Source organism: Lynx rufus, unplaced genomic scaffold (assembly GCF_022079265.1).
Source record: "Lynx rufus isolate CCGP_SWC_20201006 ecotype Redwood Valley unplaced genomic scaffold, mLynRuf1.p SCAF_39, whole genome shotgun sequence".
Lineage (NCBI taxonomy): Eukaryota > Metazoa > Chordata > Mammalia > Carnivora > Felidae > Lynx > Lynx rufus.
The window spans coordinates 2860069-2887881 of NW_025814855.1; the positions used below are offsets into that span (position 1 = coordinate 2860069).

General features: G+C 44.7%; 2 protein-coding genes across 2 annotated transcripts; both read right to left on the minus strand.

Moving 5' to 3' along the window:
- Positions 1–253: 253 nt before the first annotated feature.
- LOC124522709 (vomeronasal type-1 receptor 1) lies at positions 254–1162 on the minus strand. The gene has a single exon (XM_047094292.1). The coding sequence runs from the start codon at positions 1160–1162 to the stop codon at positions 254–256; it is 909 nt and encodes a 302-aa protein (XP_046950248.1).
- A 4149-nt stretch (positions 1163–5311) lies between these two features.
- On the minus strand, positions 5312–27699 carry NLRP9 (NLR family pyrin domain containing 9). The gene is made up of 9 exons (XM_047094336.1): positions 27373–27699; positions 20611–22171; positions 18681–18842; positions 17298–17465; positions 13847–14017; positions 9705–9875; positions 8156–8326; positions 6837–7007; positions 5312–5891 (listed from the first exon to the last, which is right to left on the minus strand). The coding sequence occupies exons 1-9, from the start codon at positions 27650–27652 to the stop codon at positions 5759–5761; spliced, it is 2988 nt and encodes a 995-aa protein (XP_046950292.1). The 5' UTR covers positions 27653–27699; the 3' UTR covers positions 5312–5758.
- Between the last annotated feature and the right edge of the window lie 114 nt (positions 27700–27813).

A 27813-nucleotide genomic window follows, 5' to 3' on the forward strand; every position in this document is an offset into this window, starting at 1 on the left:
GATTCGTTTCAGCAGCTGCAGTGGTCAAGGGGGAGACATGTTTCCTCAACAACTTTGTGTGTCCGTTTCAAGCTCATAATTTGCAGATTGACTTTGAGGTCTCTTGGTGCAACCCCAGTATCAAAGTCACCCTCTAAGATCACTGTAGATATTATGTAAAAAAAAACAGTGCTGAGTAAACAGTCACTGAATACAGTGATCATGGTAGTTATCAAAGCTGTCTTCTGCATATTTACATTTGATTTCTAACAACTCAAGAGTGGGACCTAGGAACCCCAGAATCCCGAAGGATCAGCAAGAAGGGGCTAACAGTGGGGAAACATGAAGCCAAAATATTAGAAGTCTCTATCAACCATAGACGGAAATCTAAAAAGGCAGCGACATAAAACACAAAAATGGAATTCAGCGCATAGAAGTTCACAAAGGTGGCCACCAGCATCAGGACGGTGTGGGCAGCTCTGGTCTCCGGGGAACATTTGCGGTAGCCATTGGGGGTGTGAATGTACTGCATTCTCTGGTGGTGCCTGTACAGGAACAGCGCCATGGAGCCACTGGACCAGATCATGAGACCAATAAACACGGCATCGGAGACAAACCACAGGATGACAGTGCCTGCACTCAGAGTTGAGGATGAGCAGAACCACTTCCCGAGGATGTCACTACTGTTTCCTGTGTCCTGTGAACCAGTGACTTTCACAGGAACATAGATATTCATTAAGACACTGAACACCCAGCAGATACAGCAGGAAGGATCAATGATCTTGGGGGCTCTTCCTCTGAGCATCGTCCACACCGCCCTCTCTGGGATGAGTATGAAGAACTGATGGGTGCTCAGGACACAGGTGCAGCACATGGTGGTGCTGCGAGCTATTCTCTGTACATAATATACAAATTTACACCCAAGACTGGACAGGGGCTTCCTCAAAACAAAAGCCGCCATCTTGTGGGGAATCCCAGCAGAGAGAAGAACTAAGAGATTGGCTACAGCCTTGTGGGTGAGAATGGTGTTGGGGAGCCTCTGCTTGTGTCCACACAAGATTGGAGAGACATTAAAGAAGAAGAGGGTGACATTGGCCAGAGTCCCAATGCCCATCTGGAAAAGCAAGATGGTTGTCAGAGCCATTTCCCCTGTGGTTCTTTGGACATTGTTCTGAAAAGACATGGTGAATGCTTCAGGGCGGTCTGGAGTGGACAGCAGGCCGTGTTAGTCCTGGCATAAGGACTCTTCTTATACTTACATGACCTCATGAAGGGATCCTGGGCCTTTTCTCCTTCTGAAAAGGGAGACACAGTCATATCCTACAGCCAACTCAACCTTGAGAGCATGTCATGGACACCAATTCACAATTTCACGTTATTACTTTGTATTTCTATTTACTTTTATAATCTGATTCTTCGCCAAAATGTAAGTTGCCATGAATCTAAGCACCATGCCTGCCTTGTTTAAATAAAAATGTGATTGACCCACAAAAAGTGTTAAATAAATATACATTTAGTGAATAAATGAGTGAGAGGAGATAGGCACACTGTGCCCCTTTTAGAGTTCACAATTATCCTGTCACCACAATTCATTAACCTAAGATAATGAAGTAGGAAAATGCAAGCCCATGTTCAAATGTATAAGATAATATAACTCATTAAAATTGCAAGAAAATCAACTGTCAGCTTTCGAGAACTCTTAACGTTATTCATCAGAGTGATTAGACAGAAGGAAAAAAATCAGTAGCCTTCTGAATATACAATATGACGCTAAAATGTCCTCAGAGTGAACACACAATGTGATTTCCATGTCAAGTGTTGATCACAGTGACCAGAGGAAAGTTAGTTCCCATATAGTGTTAAAAGTAGACAGGGTGCCTGGGTAGCTCAGTTGGCTAAGTGTCTGACCTTGGCTCATGTCATGATCTCGTGGTTTGTGAGTTTGAGCCCCACATTGGGCCTGTGCTAACAGCTCAGAGCCTGGAGCCTGTTTCAGATTCTGTGTCTCCCTCTCTCTCTGTCCCTCCCCTGCCCATACTCTGTCTCTGTCTCTCTCTCTCTCCAAAATAAATAAACATTAAATAATTTTTTTTTAAAGTGGTAAGAGTAGAAATTTTGATTATGGTAGGTAGTATTTTTTCCCTTGTTTTGAGTATCTACCACTACCAGGGATATGAAGAAAATGTATTACTATGTTAAATGGGAAGAACAGATCAGGTATGTTCCTCCAAACTACTTCTGAGACTTGAAAATTAAAAATAATTCATCTAACATTTTTTCTCTCTTGATGCCACACACACACACACAATACAGAACAAAACCCAAAAAAATGACCCCCCAAAAATCTCAGGAGGAATAAAAGAGGCAATTGCATCCTCTAGCAGTAGGATTTCAGAAAGAAAAAAAAATAGGGTCATTAAATCATAATATCATTACACCACAGACTGTTTTTCTCTCGGAATATCTGTTTGTACATGAATGTGTGTGTCAACGGATCTTATTAATGTCAGGATTTTGAAGTTATAACCTAAGCTCTACACATGAAGTTTCTACTTGTATATACACACAAGCCTAAAAATCTGTTAGGTCTGAGAAAATTAGCAGACTTTTGAACATGGCTAAGGTCAGTGGCTCTGCTCATCCAAAGCTTGGCTCAGAGCCCAACGAGATCCCCATCTTCTTTCTCTCTCCTTGGCAGGGACCCTAGCACACAGAGATCTGCAGTGAATCTCCCCACTGTAGTCCCACCCAGGGACACTCCCCAGCACATATGCACTAGTCACCAGCCCAGCCAGAGCACCTCTACAACCTTACTACACAAACCCAGTTTTGAATTCTTGTCCTATTGCAGACTCCTTGTCTCCTGGTTATTGCCCTGAGACTGAACATAAAGAAGCACTCACCTGGCTTGTCTTTGCTCCAGAGCTTTGTGCAGAGAAGTGTCAACCAGGATGAGCCATAGTTATAGGGCCCCTAGACCTGATCTCCCCACAGAGATGCCATTACCATGTCATGTGTAGCCTAGGTGACACTGTCTGCATGGAGAGTCTGGGGCATCTCTAATGAGAGGATTTTATCCCCACTGCAAGTCTTTACAAGCCACTTCTGGTAATTAATGGTAATTTTTGGTAACTGATGGGAAGTTCCTGAAGAGTAGCTGTTTCTATGTTCCCTGTGGAAAAAATCTAAGTTCAGAATCAGCATTGCCATCCATAGTAGAATTGAAACTCAAGGCTGGGTCAAGGGTCTCTTTCATAATATCTCCAAATGGGTATTTTCCTCAATGCTCTCGTGTTTCCAGAATCGGGCCAACACCACAATTGGCTCATACTGAGCATCTCTCTTTGATCTGGTACCTAGTCTCTCCTCTGACTTAAATACCACAATTCTTACCATTTATGGCCCCATGCCTTTTACTCCTGGAGAATATCCCACTTGAAGCTAGTCTATCCTGCCTCAGAATCCATGGGCAGCCCCAATGTCCATGTACCTCCACAGGAGGTTGTGACCTGCTTCCCAAATCATCCAGAGGGCACTGCTCCCTCATCTCTCATCAGTCAACCAGGCTGTCCTTTATTTTCAGACTTTGCCTTGGGAAGAAGTATTCCCAGATGTACACACAAGATTCAGGGAGAAGTAATATGTAGGACAGATGGTAGGGTAGCATGAGATACTTTAAAATCAAGGAAAAGGCCATAAAGCAAATAGAAAATTGGGCAAAACATTAAAGAGAAAATTCACAAGATGAGAAGATGGCCCTCAATCCTATGAACGTTAATTATGGCAAGTCACTTAGTTGCTTTTCAAGATTGGTTTGGATATTCTACATTTTTTTGCATTTTAACATTTTTAGAATAAGCTTGCCAATTTCAACAATGGCAACAACAAATACAACACAAGTGGGAGAGAGTCAGGACTGAGATTTGTCAATTTATGGGGGCATAAATAGGGTCAAGGGATGTATGGGAAATCTCTGTACCTTCCTCTTGATTTTGCTGTGCACCTAAAACTGCTCTGAAAAATAAAGTTTGCTAAAAGTTTGTGGGAGGGGGGATGGGCTAAATGGGTAAGTGGCATCTACTCCTGAAATCATTGTTGCACCATATACAAACTAACTTGGATGTAAATTAAATAATAAATAAATTTTAGGGGCACCTGTGTGGCTCAGTTAAGTGACCGACTTCGGCTCAGGTCATGATCTTGCAGTTTGTGGGTTCAGGCCCCGTGTTGGGCTCTGTGCTGAACACTTGCTCAGAGACTGAAGCCTGCTTCAGATTCTGTGTCTCCTTCTCTCTCTGCCCCTCCCTTGCTTGTGCTCTGTCTCACTCTCTCAAAAATAAATAAATGAAAAAAAATTTTTTAATAAATTTGAAAAAAATTAAAAATAAATAAATTTTTAATATTCAACCAAAATTGAGTTCTATATAGGGTCAATAAGGCATGAATAATTTATGGTAGAGGCAACAGAAAACCAGGCCATATTTAATTAAGCAATGTATTTATGTATATTTGAAAAAGAAAACATTGAATTAAAGTCTGTAGATGCAAGTGAAAAAAAGAATACTGAATTTTCTTTTATGTTTATTATTTACTTTGAGAGGGAGGGAGAGGGTCAGAGAGAGAGAGGGAGAGAGAGAATCCCAATCAGGTTCCACACTGTCAGTGCAGAGCCTGACACAGGGCTAGATCTCATGAACCGTGAGATCATGACCTGAGCTAAAATCAAGAGTCAGATTAACAAACTGAGTCACCCAGGTGCCTGAAGAATACTGAATTTTTTTTAAAAAGCTGTTGGATGGGGCGCCTGGGTGGCGCAGTCGGTTAAGCGTCCGACTTCAGCCAGGTCACGATCTCGCGGTCCGTGAGTTCGAGCCCCGCGTCAGGCTCTGGGCTGATGGCTCAGAGCCTGGAGCCTGTTTCCGATTCTGTGTCTCCCTCTCTCTCTGCCCCTCCCCCGTTCATGCTCTGTCTCTCTCTGTCCCAAAAATAAATAAATGTTGAAAAAAAAAAAAAAGCTGTTGGAGTAGCATATTCTAAAGGATATGTAGAGGGGCACCTGAGTGGCTCCGTCAGTTGAGCATCCAACCTCAACTCAGGTCATGATCTCACAGTTCATGAGTTCAAGCCCCACATCAGGCTTGCTGTTGTCAACCTGTCAGCACAGAGCCCGCTTCAGATCCTCTGTTCCCCTCTCTCTGCCCTTCCCCTGCTTGCACTCTCCCAAAAAATAAAGAAATATTTGAAAAAATAAAAATAAAAGGTAAGTCGAGATTTGGAAATGTATTTTTATTATTTGACCACAAAACTGATCAAATCTCAATTTGTACACACTAAAAATGGAAAGTTTGGGTGGATGCTGGATGTAGGGACAGCAAATAAAACCTAAAATCTATAGACACATTCTACCATCACTTCTAAGTCAAAATTGTCAGAGGATTATGGTTCCTTCAAATCCAAGCACCTACCTCCATCCCAAGACACCCACTAAGATAATAAAGTCATGCTTTCCAAAGTGTTTATCCATTTAATGTATTCCTCTAAATACTGCAAGGGAAGGTGGGAATTTTAAAGATGGGGGTGGGGACTTAGGCACAGTTGGCACTTATAAACTGAGTCACATTCCACTGTCACATCGCTAGGACGCTGTAAAGGGACAGGTCTGAAATCACAGCCCCGACAGCCATGAATTACAGTTTATAGGACAGGGTATGTCAGGATGAGAACACCCACTGTGACTAAGGAGAAGCCTTTGTGAGACATTTACTTGAGGTGTTCCCCATCAAGAGAGCACACCCCTGACCCTGTACTCTTCGTTGACCCAAAGTTGGTGGGAAATGGTCAGGTGGGGATTTTTCTCTTCCACAGTGGTCAGTAGCATCTGAGTCTCCTCATCAAACGCAGATTTGTCCAGCCTGGGAAAATGGAAACCACATTTTCTTGACTTCATGCATCATCGTTTGCCTCTCTACATCCCAGTGCTGCTTCCCAATCCATTCTTTCCTAGAAGTGACTGGGAAAATCATTGTGAATGAGTGGAGAAAGGGTAGGCATGTGCAGAACGGGGTTGCGAATCATTCTGTTCCTCATCAGCATATCATCCAGGGGCCTGGCATATGGAGGGCACCCAAATATTCATTCTACAGATGACAAATACATACACTGTACATGCAAATATCATGTTCAGAATAACACTGACTGCTACTCTTCTAGGAAAGTGCTTCTGGGTCAAAACTGCTCAGCCCTTTATAGACCCATCTGTCATGTCCACGATGAGGTTACATCTTTACGGGCAATACAAGGCAGGAGATGGTGTTTATAGGAAGGTGGCAGTCTTACCTGGGCAATTTTGCCTCTCAGAGGACATGTGACAAGGTCAGGAGACATTTGTGTTTTACCTCAGGGAACGGATGTCATAGCTATTCTTTTTTCATTAATTATTAATTTTCAAATTATTATTATTTTATTGAGATACGATGGATACATAACATTGGATAAGCTTAAAATGTACAACGTTGGTTTGATACATCTATATACTGCCAACTTAGCGTTAGCAACATCCATCATGTCACATTATTATAATTTCCTTTTTTGTGGTGAGAACAATTAAAATCTTGGCTCTCAGCAACCTCAACATTTCCACTTTTTATCATCATGACCAGAGAAAGGTGCTACGGGCACGTAATGGGCAGGAAGAGGCCAGAGACACTGCTTAACATCCTGCAATGCACAGGATACCCCCATAGCAAAGAACCCTCCAACCCAAATGTCAGTCACGCCAAGAGTGAGAAAAACCTACCGTAGACTAACCTCACTCACTCTGAGGTGTCTCACCAACAAGGGAAATGGCGACCACTCACCCAAGCCGCTGCAGGGTGCAGTCCAGGTGGCACATGGCTTCACAAAGCACCACTGCCCCATCATGGTCCAAGCTAATCCAGTCCAGGTTCAGGTTCCTCAGTGATTTGCAGCCAGTGAGGGCCGAGGCCAGGGCCTCACAACAGGCAGTGGTGAGGTGACATATTTCCAGCCTGCAACAGGGAAACACAGCAGCTTTGGCAGGCCAGAAGGCACACCACTGTGAGATGCCAATTCCACGCCTCTGAGCAGGAAAGAGTCTAGACCACTGGTTCTCAACCAGGGCCATTGTGTCCCCTGGGGGACATGTGGCAACATGTGAAGACATCTGACACACCTGGACAGTGCTGCTGGCATCTCTCAGGTAGAAAGAGGCCAGGGATACAGCTGAACATCATACAGTGAACAGGACAGCCCCTTCCCCACCACAGCAAAGAACTACTCAATCCCAAATGTCAATGGAGCCAAAGTTGAGTAAGCCCTGGCTTCACAGTATGGCATTTTGCTAATCAGATCATTCCCGACACACATGGTTTTATAAATTTTTTTTTCAACGTTTATTTATTTTTGGGACAGAGAGAGGCAGAGCATGAACGGGCGAGGGGCAGAGAGAGAGGGAGACACAGAATCGGAAACAGGCTCCAGGCTCTGAGCCATCAGCCCAGAGCCCGACGCGGGGCTCGAACTCACGAACCGTGAGATCATGACCTGAGCAGAAGTCGGACACTTCACCGACCAAGCCACCCAGGCGCCCCTTTTTAAGTTTATTTTTGAGAGAGAGAGAGATCAAGCAGGTGAGGGGCAGAGAGAGAGAGAGAGAGAGTGAGAGAGAGAGAGAGTACGAAGCAGGCTTCAGGCTCCGAGCTGTCAGCACAGAGCCTGACACAGGGCTCAAACTCACGAACTGTGAGATCATGACCTGAGCTGAAGTCGAATGTTCAACTGACTGAGCCACCCAGGCGCCCCAAAAATGTTTATTTTTGAGAGAGAAAGAGTATGTGCATGCACACAAGTGGGGGAGTAGCAGAGAGAGAGAGACAGAGAGAGAGAGAGAGAGAGAGAGAGAGAGAGAGAGGGAGACACAGAATCGGAAACAGGCTCCAGGCTCTGAGCCATCAGCCCAGAGCCCGACGCGGGGCTCGAACTCACCAACCGCGAGATCGTGACCTGGCTGAAGTCGGACGCTTAACTGACTGCGCCACCCAGGCGCCCCAGACACACATGGTTTTAAACCTGCTTCCCCTAAGTGCCACTAATCCTCCAGCCTTTCTTATTCTTGAAATGGGCAAGACTTCTCATAAAGATAATCAGTGACGCTCACCCAAGAGTCTCTACTTTACAGTTCGGATGTTTCAGAGCTTCACATAATTCCTTGACGCCGGCGTCTTGTATGTCATTGCTCCCTAGTTTCAGGGTCTTTAGTTTTTCATTGCAAACAAGAACAGCAGAGAGGTGCTTGCAACAAAGAGGAGTAAGGTAACAATCCGACAACCTGGGGAGAAAATACACACCAAGAGATACAATCATGAGGTCCCATCTTGCACAGCTTAGCTTATTTTCAATTATGCATATGAAGGAAGATGTCCCCGAGTATTTCTGAGATGACGATGGTGATGTTTCCTCCGCCTTCCTGCCCAACATGCTGGGCTGTGATTCTGCTGCCTGTCTCTGCTCTCCCAGAGCCTCTGTACCTGTTCTTGCTGGTTGAATGCTCCAACCCAAGTATCAGTGGGGTTACTCCCTCACTGCCTTCAACTCCCTGCACTAACATCACCTTTGGTGAGGACCTTTCTCACTATTTTATATAGCATCATGTCCCCAGTCTCTGTCCTACCTCCAAGCTCTCCACAGTATTTATCACCCACAACATACGTATACATATGTTCATAAGTCTTATATAATGTATGCACATATTCATAAGTCTGTATGGACACATACACATGTATGGACATACCTAGACATACATATGTTATATATGTGTGTGTGTGTGTATGTATGTATCTGTCTGATATATATGTGTATGTGTTTCTGTGGTTCTCAAGCAGGAATGATTTTTGTCCCTCCCTCCTGCCCCAGGGGACTTTGGGCAATGTCCACAAACAATGTTGGTCTGCCATACTGGGAAAGAGGGTATAACAGCATCTAGTGGGTAGAAGCCAGAGATGGTGCTAAACATCCTATAAAAGATCCGACAGGACAGCTGGTCCCCACAATAAAGAATGATGCAGGTCAAATGTCATAGTGCTAAGATTGATAAACCATGATATATACACACATACTTGCAGCCCACACTCATGTGTGTGCATGTGTGTGTGTGAGAGAGAGAGAGAGAGAGACCCCATAAAATTGACTTCCATGGAAACAGAGATATTAGAGTGTTTCGTTGACTAATTCATCATCTTATCTACCCAGAAGAGTTTCCAGTGCCCAGTAGAAGCAATAATGCTATGCCTGCCATCATTTATCAATTGTTTATTTTGGGTAAGTCATTGGTAATAGTTCTTTATGTGCACTATTCCCAGCTGGTCACCTCAATTCTTTTACATGGGAAACATAATTATCCTCATGTCACACTGGAGGAGAGGTGAGGCATCCTCACATGTTCATTGGCTAGCCTAAGGCATAGGGGATTCCATTTCTGGCCTTCCCGAGGCCAGAGACCCAACTCCAGAGAAGTGTGTCCTACCCAAGACCTGTCAAGCTCTTTGGTCAAGACACACGTGAGTACCACTGGACACCCCTGCAAGTATCAGGCAGGGCCTTGCTTTTTTCAGCAGACCCCGTGATGTTCCCCCTTCCTGTTTCCTTTTCAGGGTGCTGATATCCAAAAAGGATACTCTGACATTCATGCAAATCATAGCCAGACCTACCACAGCTGCTCGATGTTGCAATTTGGATGCTTCAGCGCCTCACAAAGAGATGCCACTCCACTATCTTCCAGGAGATTTGACTCCAGATCGAGCACGGACAGGGATGTGTTGCACACAAGGGCTTGGGAGAGGTAGTCGCAGGCCACAGAGGTGAGGCCACAGCACATCAGCCTGCAAAGACACACACACACACACACACACACACACACACACACACATTCAACTTGTCAACCCGCTCAGGCTCCAACTGGTAACCTTTTCATGAAGCCACATGCAAGTTATTCCTCATACTCCAGAGTCACTTGAGAAAAGTAAGAGAATTAGAACACCCGACAGCTGCACAAATACAGAAGCAAGAATGTGGGATCTGGAATAGGGCGTCCCAAACTGGACAACAGAATCTCAGATTCCAGCTTCAAGTCAGGTCACCACCGGCTAGGTGACCTTAGCCAAAGTCATCCCTTCTAGGGACTTGTTGTGCTTATCATGTGGTGGAATGTGCTGGATGACATCATATTTAACATGATTTCTCTGGTTATGCCCACTGTTGGAAATTTGGAAAGCAGCGGGAAGCGTAAGACACCAGCAGCTCACGAGTGAATGTTACCCCTGGATGTAGTGAATTTAGTTGCTATTGTGTTTGACATGTTTTGTTTTGTTTTGTTTAAATTTTTTTTTCCAACGTTTATTTATTTTTAAGACAGAGAGAGACAGAGCATGAACGGGGGAGGGGCAGAGAGAGAGGGAGACACAGAATCGGAAACAGGCTCCAGGCTCCGAGCCATCAGCCCAGAGCCCGACGCGGGGCTCGAACTCACGGACCGCGAGATCGTGACCTGGCTGAAGTCGGACGCTTAGCCGACTGCGCCACCCAGGCGCCCCTTGTTTTGTTTTTAATTAGCGGTCAACATGTAAGAACCAAGAGATTTCACAGGGAATTTCCTACCTCTACCTCCCACAGACAAGCCAGCTACCTGAAACTCCGTGGCAGGTGGTCACGCAGCAAAAGACACACGGCGGGGAACAGAAACTCCCATGTGGCAGGGGCAGGCACTGTCCAACTCACCAGCACCTCCACCCAGCCCCTCACTCACTCTGGTTGTTTGCCTGGGCTTCAGGGGACCCCTGAGCATGACCTCTGGCAGGAAGCAAGCACAAGTCTCTGATAAACAAACACTGCTCATCTATGATGGATTTTTCTTCCCATCTTCTCGTGTTTAACATCAGCCAATGGCACGTACTTCATACTTTTTTCAATGAAATAAGTATTCTGAATTTTGAAACTTCACTGATACGTATTTTGAAAATTCATTAATACGTTCATGGTTGCATAAGATAATCTCCAGTGGCTTCACTACTGTATATATTTCCTAAATATCTCCACTTGTATTCTTTATACTTTCTGCCATTTTAAGTTATATTGAATTACTACCTTGCCTCAAATTTTTTTTAATGCTTTTTTAAGGCTTACTATTAAGACTTTTCTGGGGCGCCTGGGTGGCGCAGTCGGTTGAGCGTCCGACTTCAGCCAGGTCACGATCTCGGAGTTCGAGCCCCGCGTCAGGCTCTGGGCTGATGGCTCGGAGCCTGGAGCCTGTTTCCGATTCTGTGTCTCCCTCTCTCTCTGCCCCTCCCCCGTTCATGCTCTGTCTCTCTCTGTCCCAAAAATAAATAAAAAACGTTGAAAAAAAAATTTAAAAAAAAAAAAAAGACTTTTCATTTCACTTTATTTGCTAACATACTTTGCAAAAAACCTCAACAAATTAATACTCCCAATCATTGTATAAATTTGTCCACTTGACAGAATCCTGGCCAAGTGGAATATATTTTAAATTTTTGAGCATTTGTTATAAAGAGCATTATTTTGTTGAACATTTTTACTTTTAAAATTACTGGTGACATTTCTACATGTTCAGCAGTCTTTCATTAAGAAAGTTTTTTTATTGAAGTATAATTAACCTACAGGGTTATAATAGCCTCAGATGTACAATAAAATGATTCAACAATTCTGTATATTAATTACTCAGTGAGCATCACGGTAAATGTATTCTTCATCCCCATCACATAATTCATTATTTCACCCATCCCGCCATCTACCTCCCTTCTGGCAACCACCAATTTGTTCTCAGTATTTAAGAATCTGGGGGCACCTGGGTGGCTCAGTTAAGCATCCAACCTTGGCTCAGGTCATAAATTCATGGTTTGTGAGTTCAAGCGCTCCGTCGGGCTCTGTGCTAACAGCTCGGAGCCTGGAGCCTGCTTTGGGTTCTGTGTCTCCCTCTCTCTCTGCCCCTTCTCTACTCACTTGTGTGCATGCTCTCACTCTTTCTCAAAAATAAACAAATGTTTTTTTAAGAGTCTGGCATCTTCTCTCTTTTTTCATTCATTTGTTTGTTTGCTTTGTTTCTTAACTTCCACTTTTTTCTTTCTTAAATAGGCTTCACGCTCAGCATGGAGCCCAGCACAGGGCCTGAACTCACAACCCTGAGATCAAGACCAGAGCTGAGATCAAAAGTCAGATGCTCAATCAAATGAGCCACCCAGATGGCCCAAATTCCACCTATTTTTAAGGAATACTGATTATGGTGTAAAAACAAACAAACAAACAAAAAACCCGTGTTAAGTGATGGATCTTGAAGAACCCTTTAGAAAACTACAGCCCATTTGAGAGGCACCTGGGTGGCTCAGTCTGTTAAGCATCGGACTTTGGCTCAGGTCATGACTTCACAGTTTGTGAGTTCAAGCCCTGCATTGGGCTCTGCGCTGATAGCTCAGGGCCTGGAGCCTACTTCATATTCTGTCTCCCTCTCTCTCTGCCCCTCCCCCACTCACACTCTGTCTCTGTCTGTCTCTCTCTCGAGAATAAATAAACATTAAAAAAAGTTTTTCTTGGGGCGCCTGGGTGGCGCAGTCGGTTAAGCATCCGACTTCAGCCAGGTCACGATCTCGCGGTCCGTGAGTTCGAGCCCCGCATCCGGCTCTGGGCTGATGGCTCGGAGCCTGGAGCCTGTTTCTGATTCTGTGTCTCCCTCTCTCTCTGCCCCTCCCCCGTTCATGCTCTGTCTCTCTCTGTCCCAAAAATAAATAAACGTTGGAAAAAAAAATTAAAAAAAAAAGTTTTTCTTAAGAAAGAAAAATACAGCCCATTTTAATTGCTGGTTATCAAGTACATGTTAATTCTATTCATTGTATAACATTAGCCACTTATTACAAAGCCAAATATTTCCACCTTCCAATATGTCATTTCTTTCGTACCCCCGATGGTTTTTCATTCTAATCTTTATAGATCAAAGTTGGGGGGGGGTTCTTTCTTTCTTTCATGGTTTGGTTTTAGTGTTTAATGTTCCTGGAACATATTTCACTGTTGATTTTCCTAGACAGTCTAGAATGTCATCTCAGTGGTAGTATTCTTTCCCTTTCCTGTCTTAGATGCCACTGTGTATGTGTGTGTGTGTGAGTGTGTGATGCACAGGCCTATGTGCACACATACATGCATGTGTGTGCACACACAACACAGCTGTTTCTGGGTTGCTCATGCACACCCACGGATTTGGCGTTCTTGCACCTGCCCCCACGTGGAAGCACCATGACATTCCACCTGATTTAACACTAAGTTTCCCATGTGGCCTCACTGGGCAAACAGGGGTCCCACTCTACCGCTGCCCTGGCCAACTGCCCACCACAGAGGAAGCACTCCACTGTGCATATTTGCAGCATGAGAGAAATGGCAGCTCTGGAGGGCCCCAGTAATAACCTAGAACGTGCAAACCTTGCTCCTAAAACGGACCGAATGAATGCCTTGTCTTAGATGCTTACACGCTCCCTCTCCCCAGCACCAATTGTATCTAAGGCATGGTCCTTGTTCACAATAACCAGGATTTACTGGGCTCTCAAGTAGACACGAGGTACCTAAGGGTGGGTCTCCAACTCTCGAATTCAACCTCATGGTGCCGCTATGGAGGAGGTGTTGTACTGGCTCCATTGTACTGACAGGGCAACTGAAGCATGGAGAGGCAGGTCTGACTATAGACTCTGCGTTCTGCAGTCTCCCTCAGTGAGCAGTTGATTGCCTCCACTATTGATGGGTCCACAGGTACATGTCCACAGTCTCCCCAGAGCCCACTTTCCCCAGATGGACTCACAGCAGTGTCTCCAGGGCACAGTCTGGGTGCTTCAGGGCATCACACAGCATCAGCATGCCTTCATTCCTCAGAGGGTTTTCCACCAGGGAGAGAAGCTTCAGCTTCTTGTTGCAGACCAGGACCGAGGCAATATCGTCGCAAGCTTTTGCTGTGATGTCACACCTCCCCAACCTGCATGTGAGACACATGTTGCAGGATGTGACCACAGGCTTTGAGCGGCCACGGACCATATCCCAGCTTCCAGCCTTACACCAGCAAATCCACCATCTACATTCCAGACTTGAAAAGCACAAATGTGGCAGGACCCCTGCTTGGCTCAGTCGGTTAAGGATCCGACTTTGACTGAGGTCATGATCTCACTGTTCATGAGTTCGAGCCCCACGTGGGGCCCTGTGCTGACAGCTCAGAGTCTGCAGGCTGCTTCAGATTCTGTGTCTCCCTCTCTCTCTGCCCCTCCCCAATCAAATTCTGTGTGTCTCTCTCTCAAAAATAAAGAAGTATTTAAAAATTTTTTTAAATAAAATAAAAATAAAAGCACAAATGTAATTACATAACTATTTATCCCTATTGCTTTCCACTGAAGTTAGGAAAAAATCTGGAAACAATCAGCAAAACTAAAAGGCAACTAATGGAATGGGAGAAGATATTTGCAAATGACATATCAGATAAAGGGTTAGCATCCAAAATCTATAAAGAATTTATCAAACTCAACACCCAAAAAACAAATAATCCAGTGAAGAAATGGACAAAAGACATGAATAGACACTTCTCCAAAGAAGACATCCAGATGGGCAACCGACACATGAAAAACTGCTCAACATCACTCATCATCAGGGAAATACAAATCAAAATCGCATTGAGATACCACCTCACAGGGGCGCCTGGGTGGCGCAGTCGGTTAAGCGTCCAACTTCAGCCAGGTCACGATCTCGCGGTCCGTGAGTTGGAGCCCCGCGTCGGGCTCTGGGCTGATGGCTCAGAGCCTGGAGCCTGTTTCCGATTCTGTGTCTCCCTCTCTCTCTGCCCCTCCCCCGTTCATGCTCTGTCTCTCTCTGTCCCAAAAATAAATAAACGTGGAGATACCACCTCACACCTGTCAGAATGGCTAACATGAACAACTCAGGCAACAACAGATATTGGCGAGGATGCAGAGAAAGAGGATCTCTTTTCCAAGAGAATGCAAGGGAATGCAAACTGGTGCAGCCACTCTGAAAAACAGAATGGAGGTTCCTCAAAAAATTAAAAATAGAACTACCCTATGACCCAGCAATTGCACTACTAGGTATTTACCCAAGGGATACAGGAATGTTGTTTCAGAGGGACACACGCACCCCAATGTTTTTATCAACACCATCAACAATAGCCAAAGTATGGAAAGAGTCCAAGTGTCCATCAATGGATGAATGGATAAAGAAGATGTGGTATATATATACAATGGAGTATTACTCAGCAATCAATAAGAGTGAAATCTTGCCATTTGCAACTACATGGACGGAACTGGAGGGTATTATGCTAAGCGAAATTAGTCAGTCAGAGAAAGACAAACATCATATGAATTCACTCATATGAGGACTTTAAGACACAGAACAGATGAACATAAGGGAAGGAAAGCAAAAATAATACTCAAAGAGGGAGGGGGACAAAACAGAAGAGACTCTCAAACATGGAGAACAAACAGAGGGTTACTGAGGGGTTGTGGGAGGGAGGATGGGCTAAATGGATAAGGGGCATTAAGGAGTCTACTCCTGAAATCGTTGTTGTACTATATGCTAACTAATTTGGATGTAAATTAAAAAAAAAATCAGAGCCAGTGGTTCTCAACAGGGGGATGATTTTTTTACCCCAGGGGGACATCTGTCAGTGTCTGGAGAAATTGTTGGTTGTCACAACTAGGGAGAGGGGTGCTACTAGCATCTAGTAGATGGAGGCCAGGGATACTGTTCAACATCCTACATTGCTGTGGACAGCCCCTCCCCCCACAGCAAAGAATGATCTGGAGCTCAATAAATCTGATTATCCGTCAATAGTTCTAAGGTTGAGAAGCCCTGGTCTGAGCCTTAATGCAGCTGAAAAGAGCATCTTTTGGGGGCACCTGGTTGGCTCAATTGGTGGAGAATGCAATTGTTGATCTCAGGGTTGTGAATTCAAACCCCCTGGTAGGTGTACAGATGACTTAAAAATAAAAAATATTTTTTAAAAAATAGGACATATCATAGGCTAGAGCAGCTTTCTCAATCTCAGCACTATTGACATTTTGAACTGGAAAATTCTTTGTTGTGGGACCTGTCCTAGATGTTATTGGATGCTAAGAGTAGCACCCCTGACCTCCACCCACTACATGCCTATAGCATCCTTCCAAGGCAATGATGACCATTAAAAATGTCCAGATGCTGACATTTCCTAAGAGAAAAAACTGCCCTCTGTTGAGAACTAATGGTCTGGGGAGAACCTGATTTGGGGGACCTCCCACCCCTAATACCAAACTGAAGTCAAGATTACAATTGGTCTGCCCCAAAGAGGCAAAGTTTCCCTCAGTAAATGTCTACAAATGACCCCTGGTTTCCTAGATCTGTTCCCCAATTCTTATGCTAATGTGGAATATTAAAACCCTGTGCAAATGGCCTAACATGAAATGGAGCAAAATACTCAGGAATTTTCTAAGTTCCCCATCACTAGAGAGAGCTAGAGTAGAAAAAAAAAAAAAGTCATGATATGGAAAGAGTTCAAATGAGGAAAAGGATCTACAGAAAGCCTGTGTGTTCAAACAACTCATGCACGGAATGCACCTCTCTCTCCTGATGGATCTCAACCAAGTTACAGTTAACCAAGTGTATGTGAATCTGTCAATTACATTTGCAACTTTTCCAGCAAAGAAGAGACTCTGAAGCAGGGGAGAGAAGAGCATATTCTCCAGGTGGGTTTAATGAGTTGGTTCTCGATTACACCCCCCTTTTTCTTTCTGCTAAAAAAATGGATTGATCCTGTCTAGAAACCACCCAACTATGGTAGGTAGGGGCATCCCAGATAATTTTCAAGAGGAAGAAATGATATGAGGCAAATCGCTTTCCCTCTGGCTTCCATGTTGTCACCTACCAGATTCACATAAGTACACTTGTGGTCATTGATATGATTTCTCATTTTAAGTGTCTATGAATATCTTCAGGGGAAAAAAATGGAGTTTTGGTTTTGGCACAGGTGGTTGAGGACAGAACCAAGAAGAGGAAGGTAAGGTGTCCACGAGAAGTAATCCAAGTGACTACCAAAGGAGGGAAAGCTGTAACAAGCCTTCTGAGAGGTCTGAAGATCGCTCTTCTGAGGTCTGGAGAGGCTGAGATGGAAAATTTACCATGTAAGAGACAAAAGACTGATGCATGAAAGAAATGGGCACATTCCACGGAAAATTCCATGCTGGACAAGAAACATCACTGAGTGCGGACAAGCCAAGACTCACATCAGCTGTTCCACGATGCACACGGGGTGTTTCAGCGTCTCACACAGCTGCCTGACGTTCACAAGGGAGAGTCTAGTGCCGTGCAGGTTCAGGCATTTCAGATAAGGGTTGTGAAGAATGGCCTCAAAGAAGTCCGGGCCATTTCCAACATAAGATGCAAAATTATACCTAGAAAAAAGGTGGAAACTCATGCAGCAGAGTCCAAGCACAAAGGGAGATACGTCTTACACAATTCCTCCCACCTGTCTACCATGCTTAGGCTCACAACACCGTTTGTAGGTATCCCGTTACCGCCACCTATAAATTCTCTCTACCCGGGGTTTTCAGACAGCAGACAAACACAGAGGCTCAGCTGCTCGGTTCTCTCCTTTCTTGCTAGTCCCTGCATGCCCACACACCACCGTCCATACTGGAAGGGAGTGAACCAAACTCATCCCATATTAAATTCTAAGCACCGTCAGGATGGGGACATGATGCTTGTGCATCTTTGCACCCACAGGTCCAGGCCGGAGCTTGACATACAACGGGGATGCACGTATTTGAGTTAACTCTCCAAGAAGAACCATGTTTCCCAAGGAAAGGATCCATTTGTTTAAAAACTAAGGTTTTAGGGCACCTGGGTGGCTCAGTCGGTTAAGTGTCTGACTTCAGCTCAGGTCATGATCTTGCTGTCCATGAGTTCAAGCCCCACATCGGGGTCTGTGCTGACAGCTCAGAGCCTGGAGCCTACTTGTAATTAATTCTGTGTCTCCCTCTCTCTCTCTGCGCCCTCCACTCACTCACGGTCTCTCTCTCTCTCTCTCTCTCTCTCTCTCTGTCGAAAGTAAATAAACATTAAAAAAAGAAGGGGGGGCGCCTGGGTGGCGCAGTCGGTTAAGCGTCCGACTTCAGCCAGGTCACGATCTCGCGGTCCGTGAGTTCGAGCCCCGCGTCGGGCTCTGGGCTGATGGCTCAGAGCCTGGAGCCTGTTTCCGATTCTGTGTCTCCTTCTCTCTCTGCCCCTCCCCCGTTCATGCTCTGTCTCTCTCTGTCCCAAAAATAAATAAACGTTGAAAAAAAAAATTTTTTTAAATAAATAAATAAAATAAAAAAAGAAGGGGGAACCAATGGTGGCCACCCACCCCAGAAAACAAAGCACTTCCCCATTTGTGCATAGAAACTGACCTATAGTGGCTGGGGACCTACCCTGTTGACCATGTTCAATCCTAAAGTCCCCCAGTTTGCTCATAGTTGCTTCTTGTCAATAAAATATTGCTATCAAGGAAAGTGCTCCCCAAATTTTTCTTGAGCCATTGGATTGCAGCTCTGTGCATTGGTATTTCCCAAAAAATCCAGAGTAGAAAGGACAAAACTCAGTTGTTTACAGGTCAACATCCAACCTACCCGAACTTTTGGAGTTTACAAACAGGATGAGCCAGGGCTTTCCAGAGAATTTCCAGGGAGGGCTCGTCAAACATACAATTGTCCAGATCTAACATCTGAAAGTTCTTGTTGGCCGTGAACACAGAACAAAGGTCCTTCCAGAAGGAGAGCTTCTCCTCGTCACTGTGGGAGAACAAAGACCATGACTCTCCAGTGGCTCAGTGCAACTGAACACATTCTCAAAACAGGCAGAACACCATCCCCAGAGCCTCCAAAGCTCCCCAAAAGACACCTGGGCCTGAACAAGGAGAGGGAAGGACAGGTTGGCTGAGCTAACAGGTCAAGTGGCTAAGGAAAGGACCCTGAGGTCAGAGCAATGGGAATCAAACCCCATTTGAACCACTTAGCTAAGTGACCCGAGACAAGCTATTCAGTCTTATTCAGCCTCCTTTTCTTTCAGTTTTAGGCAACAATACCTGACTGTTGTATGAATGAAGGTTGAGATTTGGTGATCCATCAGTAAAACAGGAAACTACATCCAAAAATATGAACATATAGGTACAAAATAAAGTCATGGAGATGTAATGTACAGCATGGGTGTGACTACACTTAATAATACTGTATTACATTTTTGGAAGTTGCTAAGAGAGCAGATCTTAAAAGTTCTCATCATGCGGCGCCTGGCTGGCTCTTTCCATAGAGTGTGCAACTCTTGACCTTGGGACTGAGTTTGAGCCCCATGTGAGGTGTAGAGTTCACTTTTAAAAAGTAGTTCTCAGGGCACCTGGGTGGCACAGTAGGTTAAGCGTCTCTTAGTTTCAGCTCAGATCATGATCTCGAGGTTGGGGAGTCCAAGCCCCGCGTCAGGCTTTGTGTTGACAGTGCAGAAGCTGCTTGGGATTCTCTCTCTCTCCTTTCTCTCTCTCTCTCTCTCTCTCTCTCTCTCTCTCTCTCTCTCAAAAATAAATAAACTTTAAAAAATAAAAATAAGAATAAGTTGTGCCTAGGTGGCTCAGTCAGTTAAGCATCCAACTTCAGCTCAGGTTATGATCTCAGAGTTCACAGGTTCAAGCCCCACATCAGGCTCTGTGCTGACAGCTTGGAGCCTGGAGCCTTCTTCAGATTCTGTGTCTCCCTCTCTCTCTGTCCCTCCCCTGCTCTCACTCTTGCTCTCTCTCTCTCTCTCTCTCAAAAATAGATAAATATTTTTTATTTATTGTTTAAAAAAATAAGAAATTAAAAAATTTTAAAGTTCTCATCACAAGAAAAATTTTTCTATGTGTGGTGACAGCTGTTAACTAGACATATTGAGGTGATCGTTTTGCAACATAAAAAATTACTGAGGGGCGCCTGATGGCTCAGTGGGCTAAGCCTCTGACTTCAGCTCAGGTCATGATCTTGTGGTTTGTAGTTCGAGCCCTGTGTCAGACTATCTGCTGTCAGTGCAGAGCCTGTTTTGGGTATCTGTCACCCTCTTTCTCTGCCCCTCCCCTGCTTGTGCTCTCTCTCTCTCAAAAATAAATAAACATTTAAAATGTTTTTTAAAAAAATACTGAATTATGGGGTGCCTGGGTGGCTCAGTCGGTTAAGCGTCCGACTTCAGCCAGGTCACGATCTCGCGGTCCGGGAGTTCGAGCCCCGCGTCGGGCTCTGGGCTGATGGCTCAGAGCCTGGAGCCTGTTTCCGATTCTGTGTCTCCCTCTCTCTCTGCCCCTCCCCCGTTCATGCTCTGTCTCTCTCAGTCCCAAAAATAAATAAACGTTGAAAAAAAATTTTTTTTTAAATAAAAAATAAAAACTAAAAACCAAAAATGCGACCGTGAAAAGTCTCTGATTGCAAAAGCCATGTTTTTTCAATGTAAACATCCATGGAGGACCCATTGGGAACTAAAACAAGATACAAGTATGGTGTGTGTAGGGTGGGGACAGGGGTGATTAACAGAGGGACTCACTTTGTGATGGATCCAGAGTCATCTGAAAAGACGTTTTCTATAGACAGGTGAAGTTTCTGCAAATTTTGGCAATGTTTCATACAGAATGCTGATATTACCAATTCTTCAATGTTACCAATGTAAATATCAACTTCCTCGAAGAAATCCATCACTTGCCTTACAAATTCTTTCTCATGGGTCTCAAACAAACCGCCAAACAATTCCTGGAAATTCACCACAACCTGATTGGTGTCACACTGACTTAAACTTTTAAGGCATTGGGTTATTTCCTGCCTTATCTCTTTGGACAGGAGAAAACCAAAGGACGTCTCCAGCATGTTGGTTATTTTTCCAGTTGAAACTCCAAACAAGAATGTTATCATCTGGGACAAGTGGCTCTGGACCCGACTCACACCTGCTGTTACAAGCTGGGTCACACTTCCAATGGCCGGGTCAGGATTGTCCTCGGGTTGTCTGAGCAGATAGAACATGGCGGCACAAAACTCTTGGATGCACAAATGCATGAAGGTAAAACAGTCGCCATTCCTGAGAAGGAGTCTCATGCCCACCCACATCAAGGTATCGGACTCAGATACCCCACTCCTCCTGAGGTCCCCGTGGCGAAACACAAATGTGCGCGTCCATATTCCCTCTGCAGCCAAGGTACACAGGCCTTTCAGTCGGGCTCTGCTCTGCTTGGGGGGACAGTTTTCATTTCTTGACTTGAATACGTTAATTAAAAAGGATGCATACAAAGAAGTGGTGCTTTCGGACGCAACCTCAAGGTCTTTTCCTTTCTCCAGCTGCCATTTCATACAAGTACAGACCAGCCAGCATACAAGAGGATTATGGCAGAACATACAGAGCGGGACGTTGTCCCTCACGAAACTGAAGGCTTTCATGGCTTTGCTCCTCTCGCGGAAGAAATGGTAGAAATACAGCTTCCTTTCATGATGAGAGAATCCTGGGAGGACTATGTATTTTGGATGCTGCAACAGGAAATAGTATCTTCTCATGCCCACTGTTCCCAATGCGACCAGCAGAGAAGACTTTGGAAGCATTTTTCTCTGCAGCAAACTCCTCACGATAATCTGCACTGGTTTCCGCTGCTTCTGGTCATCGCACAGCTGAGTCGTAATCTCCAAATCAAACTTGAGTTCCTCAAAGCCGTCCATGATGAACAGGATTCTCTCTGGCTGGGAAAAAATGTCCTCGACCGGCTCTGAAGACTGAGGCCAGTCCCTGGAGATGAGCTCCACTAAGCTGGTCTCTGCAATGGCGTTCATTTCACAGCCATTGAGGAAGAAGATAAATGCGAATCTGTCCTTCCAAAGGTTGCCCTCTGCCCATTCCAGTACGGCTTTCCTCAAAAGGGTGGTTTTGCCAATCCCTTCTGGACCTTGCAAGACCACCGTGGGTGTGGGCTCTCCAGCCTGGCTGGCAGGATATGCAGCCTTCAGGGTTTCATACTCATTCTTTGTGGTTTCTTTATAGAAATCACTGGGAACTGGAAGGCAGGTTTCTTTCTCCCATATGAGACGGAATTTTTCTCTCATGTGATTTCTGTATGGGTTTGGTTTATCTGAGTAGACAGGGGTAGAATACCAGATAGTTAAAAAAAATTTTGTAAAAAGTGCACTCATTCTTTGACACCCAGAATGATCCCTAGAGATTTACTTGAGCACCTGTATGAAGACTACGGTATGTCCATGGATGGCCAGGCTAATTAACTTAGTTTTTATTAGGACCATAAGCTATCTCAAATCATGTCCATGTAAGCACCTAGCCCAAACCAGAAGTCTATCTCAGAGCTACAAGGCAATATATTGTGTGAATGCTTCAGAGTCACATTCAAAATCTCCCCAGTGAAGAATCCCATAACCACTATCATTTACTGAGTGTCTGCCAGGAACCAGGGCTGAGAATGTTACTATGGTTACTATGTCTTTCATGTCAACAACCCATCGAGATTTGTTCTACTCCCACTTTACCCAAAAAAATCAGAGAGGCAGAATGTGTCTCTTGATTAATTTGCGCTAGTGAATAACTATTAGGGTCAGGTGCCTGTTGCACATCTGTCTGATTTGAAACCATAAGGTCTAAGCTATTTCTGTTCTGCCATGCTGACTGCAGGTTAATTTCAGAAACGCACCCCTGAATCATCATTCTTCCAACCCACCCTTACGATGTACCTTCCATGTTCAAGGCAACACATTACAGGAGGTTAAATAAAATGACAAATGTGGTCAAGGACCATAGCCTGCATCGGAGAAATCTACACCACAGTAGGGGAGGTTCTTCTGCATGTTTTCCAAGCAAAGGGCACTGATGGTTTTGTCCAAGGATGTAGGACTAGATAACATTCTTGGAATGTAGCGACGGCCCTTCCTCTCTCTGGGGCAAAGGAAGATTTGTTTCTAAAATCAGGTGTTTCAAGGCATGTGGGTAGCTCAGTCGGTTAAGGATCTGACTCTTTCTATGCCCCTACTCAGCAGGAAGAAGCTATGGAAGATGAGAGCTTCTACCTTCAACAACCTTAAAGATTTAAAGGTCGAGAGAGTGTAAAGCAGGCTGAGGGAAAACACAAGATAGCACTGCCCTCCCCCAGGTGGGACATATGTGATATTCCTTGGACACTCCCAGCTACCCAAAAACAAGAAAGGACAAAAAACAAATGGTGAAACTGATAACAAGTCTCCACCAGTTTACCAGAAAAAGGCAATCCCATCATAGCCTAAAGTCCAGGAACTCCCTACTGTCTCAATGTTAATGCCTTGCTAGAGAGAAAAACAACCTTAGCTTGACAACAGCTAGGCCTCCAGTAAGTCTGTAACATGTGAAAGTCTCTTTGGAAACTCCCCCTAGACTTTATCTCCCTGGACTCCATCAACAGTGCCCCCCCACACACTTATAGTGCATCTCTTCCTGCCCATGGGTCCTGTCCCCGTGCTTTAATAAAATCACCTTTTTGCACGAAAAGAAAAAAGAAGGGATCTGACTCTTGATTTTGGCTCAGGTCATGATCTCACAGTTAATGAGTTCAAGCCCCATATCAGGCTCTGCACTGACATTGCGGAATCTGCTTGGGATTCTCTCTCTCCACCCACTCCCCTCTCTGCTCCCCCTCTGCTTGCGCTCTCTCTCTCTCTCAAAATAAACAATAAACTTTAAAAAGTAATAATTAAAAATGTTTTCACAATAAAAACGGATGTTTCTTTCCCCTCTGGAGAAATTTAGACATGTCTCTCGCTCCCTGGAGACTTGCCAGGGTAATAAAGCTAGTGTCAGTCCCTGGAGGGCAGAGAGCAGGGCTGTCAACGGGTGTTAGGTAAGGTCGGGATGTCTGACACTCCAGGCTCCTCAACTATGTCTCAGATCTATCTGAGCCCACCTCCAAACCCTCCCTCCGCACCCCCAGGGAGACTCAAAGGACAAGAACTAATGTGAACCTAAATCTCATTTCCTGTTATTCAGGGAGCAATGAAACTTCTAAATCCATCTGGGCTCATTCTGTCCTCACGGACCACATTTATGGACATGTGGCACGCTGGCCCAACAGCAGCTTGCTGCCTAGGAATTGCCGTGGCAATTGACAGTCCAGCCACTGCGTGATGGGTCCGCAACCCAGCAGACACGCCTTGGTTCAACTACTTTGCATCATGAGACTTTAGGACTATTATAATCCATCTGAATTTGGCTTACTTACCAGAATAGGAAGTCTACTCCCACAAGTAGATAAAAATCAATGAGAGAATAACATGTAAAATTGGGCAAAGCATCCTGCAACTTTGAGTTACTGTATCAAAGGTAAATTTTAAAACAATGACTTTTCCGGCAATAGCCAAAGTATGGAAAGAGCCCAAATGTCCATCAGTGGATGCATGGATAAAGAAAATGTGGTGTGTGTATATGTGTGTGTGTATACACACACACACACACACACACACACACACAATGGAGTATTATTCAGCAATCAAAAAGAATGAAATCTTGCCACTTGCAAAAACATGGATGGAAGTAAAGTGGATTATGCTAAGCAAAATTAGTCACTCAGAGAAAGATACATATCATATGATTTCACTCATATGTGGGATTTAAGAAACACAACAGATGGGGCGCCTGGGTGGCTCGGTCGGTTAAGCGTCCGACTTCAGCTCAGGTCATGATCTCACGGTCCGTGGGTTCGAGCCCTGCGTCGGGCTCTGTGCTGACCACTCAGAGCCTGGAGCCTGTTTCAGATTCTGTGTCTCCCTCTCTCTGTGACCCTCCCCCATTCATGCTCTGTCTCTCTCTGTCTCAAAAATAAATAAACATTAAAAAAAATAAAAAAAAAAGAAATACAACAGATGAACATAAGGGAAGGGAAGCAAAAATAATATAAAAACAGGGAGGAGGACAAACCATAAGAGACTCTTAAATACAGAAGACAAACTGAGGGTTGCTGGAGGAGGGGTGAGTGGGGAGATGGGCTAATTGAGTGACAGGCATTAAGGAGAGCACTTGAGGGGCGCCTGGGTGGCTCAGTCGGATGAGCATCTGGCTTCAGCTCAGGTCATAATCTCACAGTTTGTGGGTTCGAGCCCTGCATCGGGCTCTGTGCTGACGGCTCAGAGCCTGGAGCCTGCTTCGAATTCTGTGTCTCCCTCTCTCTCTGCTCCTCCCCCACTCATGCTCTGTCTCTCTCCTTCAAAAACAAATAAAAACATTTTTTAAAAATTTAAAAATAAAAAAAAGGAGGGCACTTGATGTGATGAGCACTGGGTATTATATGTAGGTAGCGAATCAATGGATTCTACTCCTGAAGTCATTATTGCACTATATATTAACTAACTTCGATGTAAATTTTAAAAAAATAAATTTTTTAAAAATGAAAAAAAAATTACTTGTCTGGAGGCACCTGGGTGGCTCAGTTAAGCGACTGATTCTTGGTTTTGGTTCAGGTCATGATTTCATGGTTTGTGAGTTCAAGTCCCACGAGGGGCCCTGCACTGATGGTGCTAAACCTGCTTGGGATTCTCTCTCTCCCTCTGCCCTTTCTTCGCACGTGCTGTCTCAGTCTCTCTCAAAATAAATAAATAAACTTTTTAAAAAAAAAGAAATACTGGGGCGCCTGGGTGGCGCAGTCGGTTAAGCGTCCGACTTCAGCCAGGTCACGATCTCGCGGTCCGGGAGTTCGAGCCCCGCGTCAGGCTCTGGGCTGATGGCTCAGAGCCTGGAGCCTGTTTCCGATTCTGTGTCTCCCTCTCTCTCTGCCCCTCCCCCGTTCATGCTCTGTCTCTCTCTGTCCCAAAAATAAATAAACGTTGAAAAAAAAATTTTTTTAAAGAAATACTTTTTTTTAAAAATGTCTGACATTTTGTCTCTCTCTTTTTTTTTTTAAAGAGTATCCTTCCAGCAGAGGGTGTAAATGAGCCATCAATGAGTCAAAAAATAACTGATTTGGAAAAGTGTCTGTTCATGTCTTCTGCCCATTTCTTCACTGGATTATTTGCTTTTCAGGCGTGGAGTTTGGTGAGTTCTTTATAGATAAATTATGGAAAGAGCCTAAATGTCCATCAACTGATGAATGGATAAAGATGTGATTTATATATACAATGGAATACTACTTGGCAATGAGAAAGAATGAAATCTGGCCATTTGCAGCAACATGGATGGAACTGAAGGGTATTATGCTAAGTGAAATAAGTCAGAGAAAGACAGATATCACGTTTTCATTCATATGTGGATCTTGAGAAACTTAACAGAAGACCATGGGGGAGGAAAAGGGGGAAAAAAGTTACAGAGAGGGAGGGAGACAAACCATAAGAGACTCTGAAAGACAGAGAACAAACTGAGGGTGGATGGGGGGGGGCTGGTGGGGAAGAGGGGAAAGTGGGTGAAGGGCATTGAGGAGGGCACCTGTTGGGATGAGCACTGAGTGTTGTATGGAAACCAACTTGACAAATTATATTTAAAAAAAAAAAAATAACTGATTTGGGGGCACATGGGTGGCTCAGTCGGTCAAGCGTCCAACTTTGGCTCAGGTCATGATCTCGAGGTTCATGAGTTCAAGCCCCACGTCGGGCTCTGTGCTGACAGCTCAGAGCCTGGAGCCTGCTTCGGATTCTGTGTCTCCCTCTCTGTCTGCCCCTCCCCTGCTCACGCCCTGTCTCTCAAGTCTCTCCCTGTCTCTCAAAAATGAATAAATGTTAACAAATAAAAATAAAAAAGAATTTAAAAAAAATAACTGATGTCAAGTCAGACCTGTCCCTGCTGAAAAAGTCATCTAACATGAGGAAATGCTGTTGGGACCATGGTTTTTCCATTTGTAAACCTCAGGATAGTGGTGGGAATAAAAAGATATTAGGCATCAGTAGCACTTACAGTAGTGCTGGGGACATAAGCTATCTCTGATTATTTCCTAATGTTAGGATTCTGCCTCATCCCTGGAGCGGGTCTACTCAAAAGAACAGTCAACTACCATAATGCAACTCTATCTCAGCACACCTGGTGATGAACACTCGGAGCATCCCTCGTAAGAGAACGGGCTCAGCTCCTGACAGGAAAATGGGGAGACACCCCTTAGATGAACAGGACACTACCCGCCCACAGGCCATCACTGGCCCATGCATGGCCAGAGTTGCCTTACAATTCCATGACCCCCAAGGCTCCCTTGACCCACAATGCATTCTCAACTGATGGAGAGTAGCCACTAATTTAATACTATCCCCTTCATTCTCACAAGGTTCCAGTGAACCAAGCTTCTTCCACGGGTCCCTGCCCCCTTCATCCTCTTACACTTACTTCTGATCTCTTCCTGAGCCTTTGTCCAGAGGTCACGCCGCTCAATCTGTAGAAACAGGTTCAGTGTCAGCTCCCATGCCTGCTTTCCTGGGTAGTGTTTGCCCAACAGCTTTGCTACATCTTCTCTTGAAGCCTTCTTTAACTCGGTCCATGGGATTGGCTTGAGCTCAAGTTGCAGAGGTTCTTGCTTGAGGAGTTCCTTAAATTTCCAGAACTCTTCCTTTCTGAGCTCCTCCAGGTACCACAATAAGCCAAAGTCCGAAAAAAAGGATTCAGCCATCTTGCCCTGGGGTTGTGAACTTGGAAATCTCCAGAGAGAAAAAAATTCTTCAAAAACAAGGAATAAGTAGTACCTGAGGGAGAATGATGTGATTACAGAGATAAATCTGCAGTTGAGAGTGGCTTAAAATTATTGCTAATCCTGCTGGCGCACCTGGGTGG

Excerpts from the sequence above, each read along its gene's own strand:
- LOC124522709 (XM_047094292.1), bottom strand. The coding sequence starts at position 1,162 with ATGTCTTTTCAGAACAATGTCCAAAGAACCACAGGGGAAATGGCTCTG.
- NLRP9 (XM_047094336.1), bottom strand. The coding sequence starts at position 27,652 with ATGGCTGAATCCTTTTTTTCGGACTTTGGCTTATTGTGGTACCTGGAG. Across the intron at positions 14,018-17,297 it reads TGCATCGTGGAACAGCTGAT|GTTGGGGAGGTGTGACATCA; the intron begins GTGAGTCTTGGC and ends TCTCACATGCAG. Across the intron at positions 9,876-13,846 it reads TGTGCCCTGGAGACACTGCT|GCTGATGTGCTGTGGCCTCA; the intron begins GTGAGTCCATCT and ends GTGTCTTTGCAG.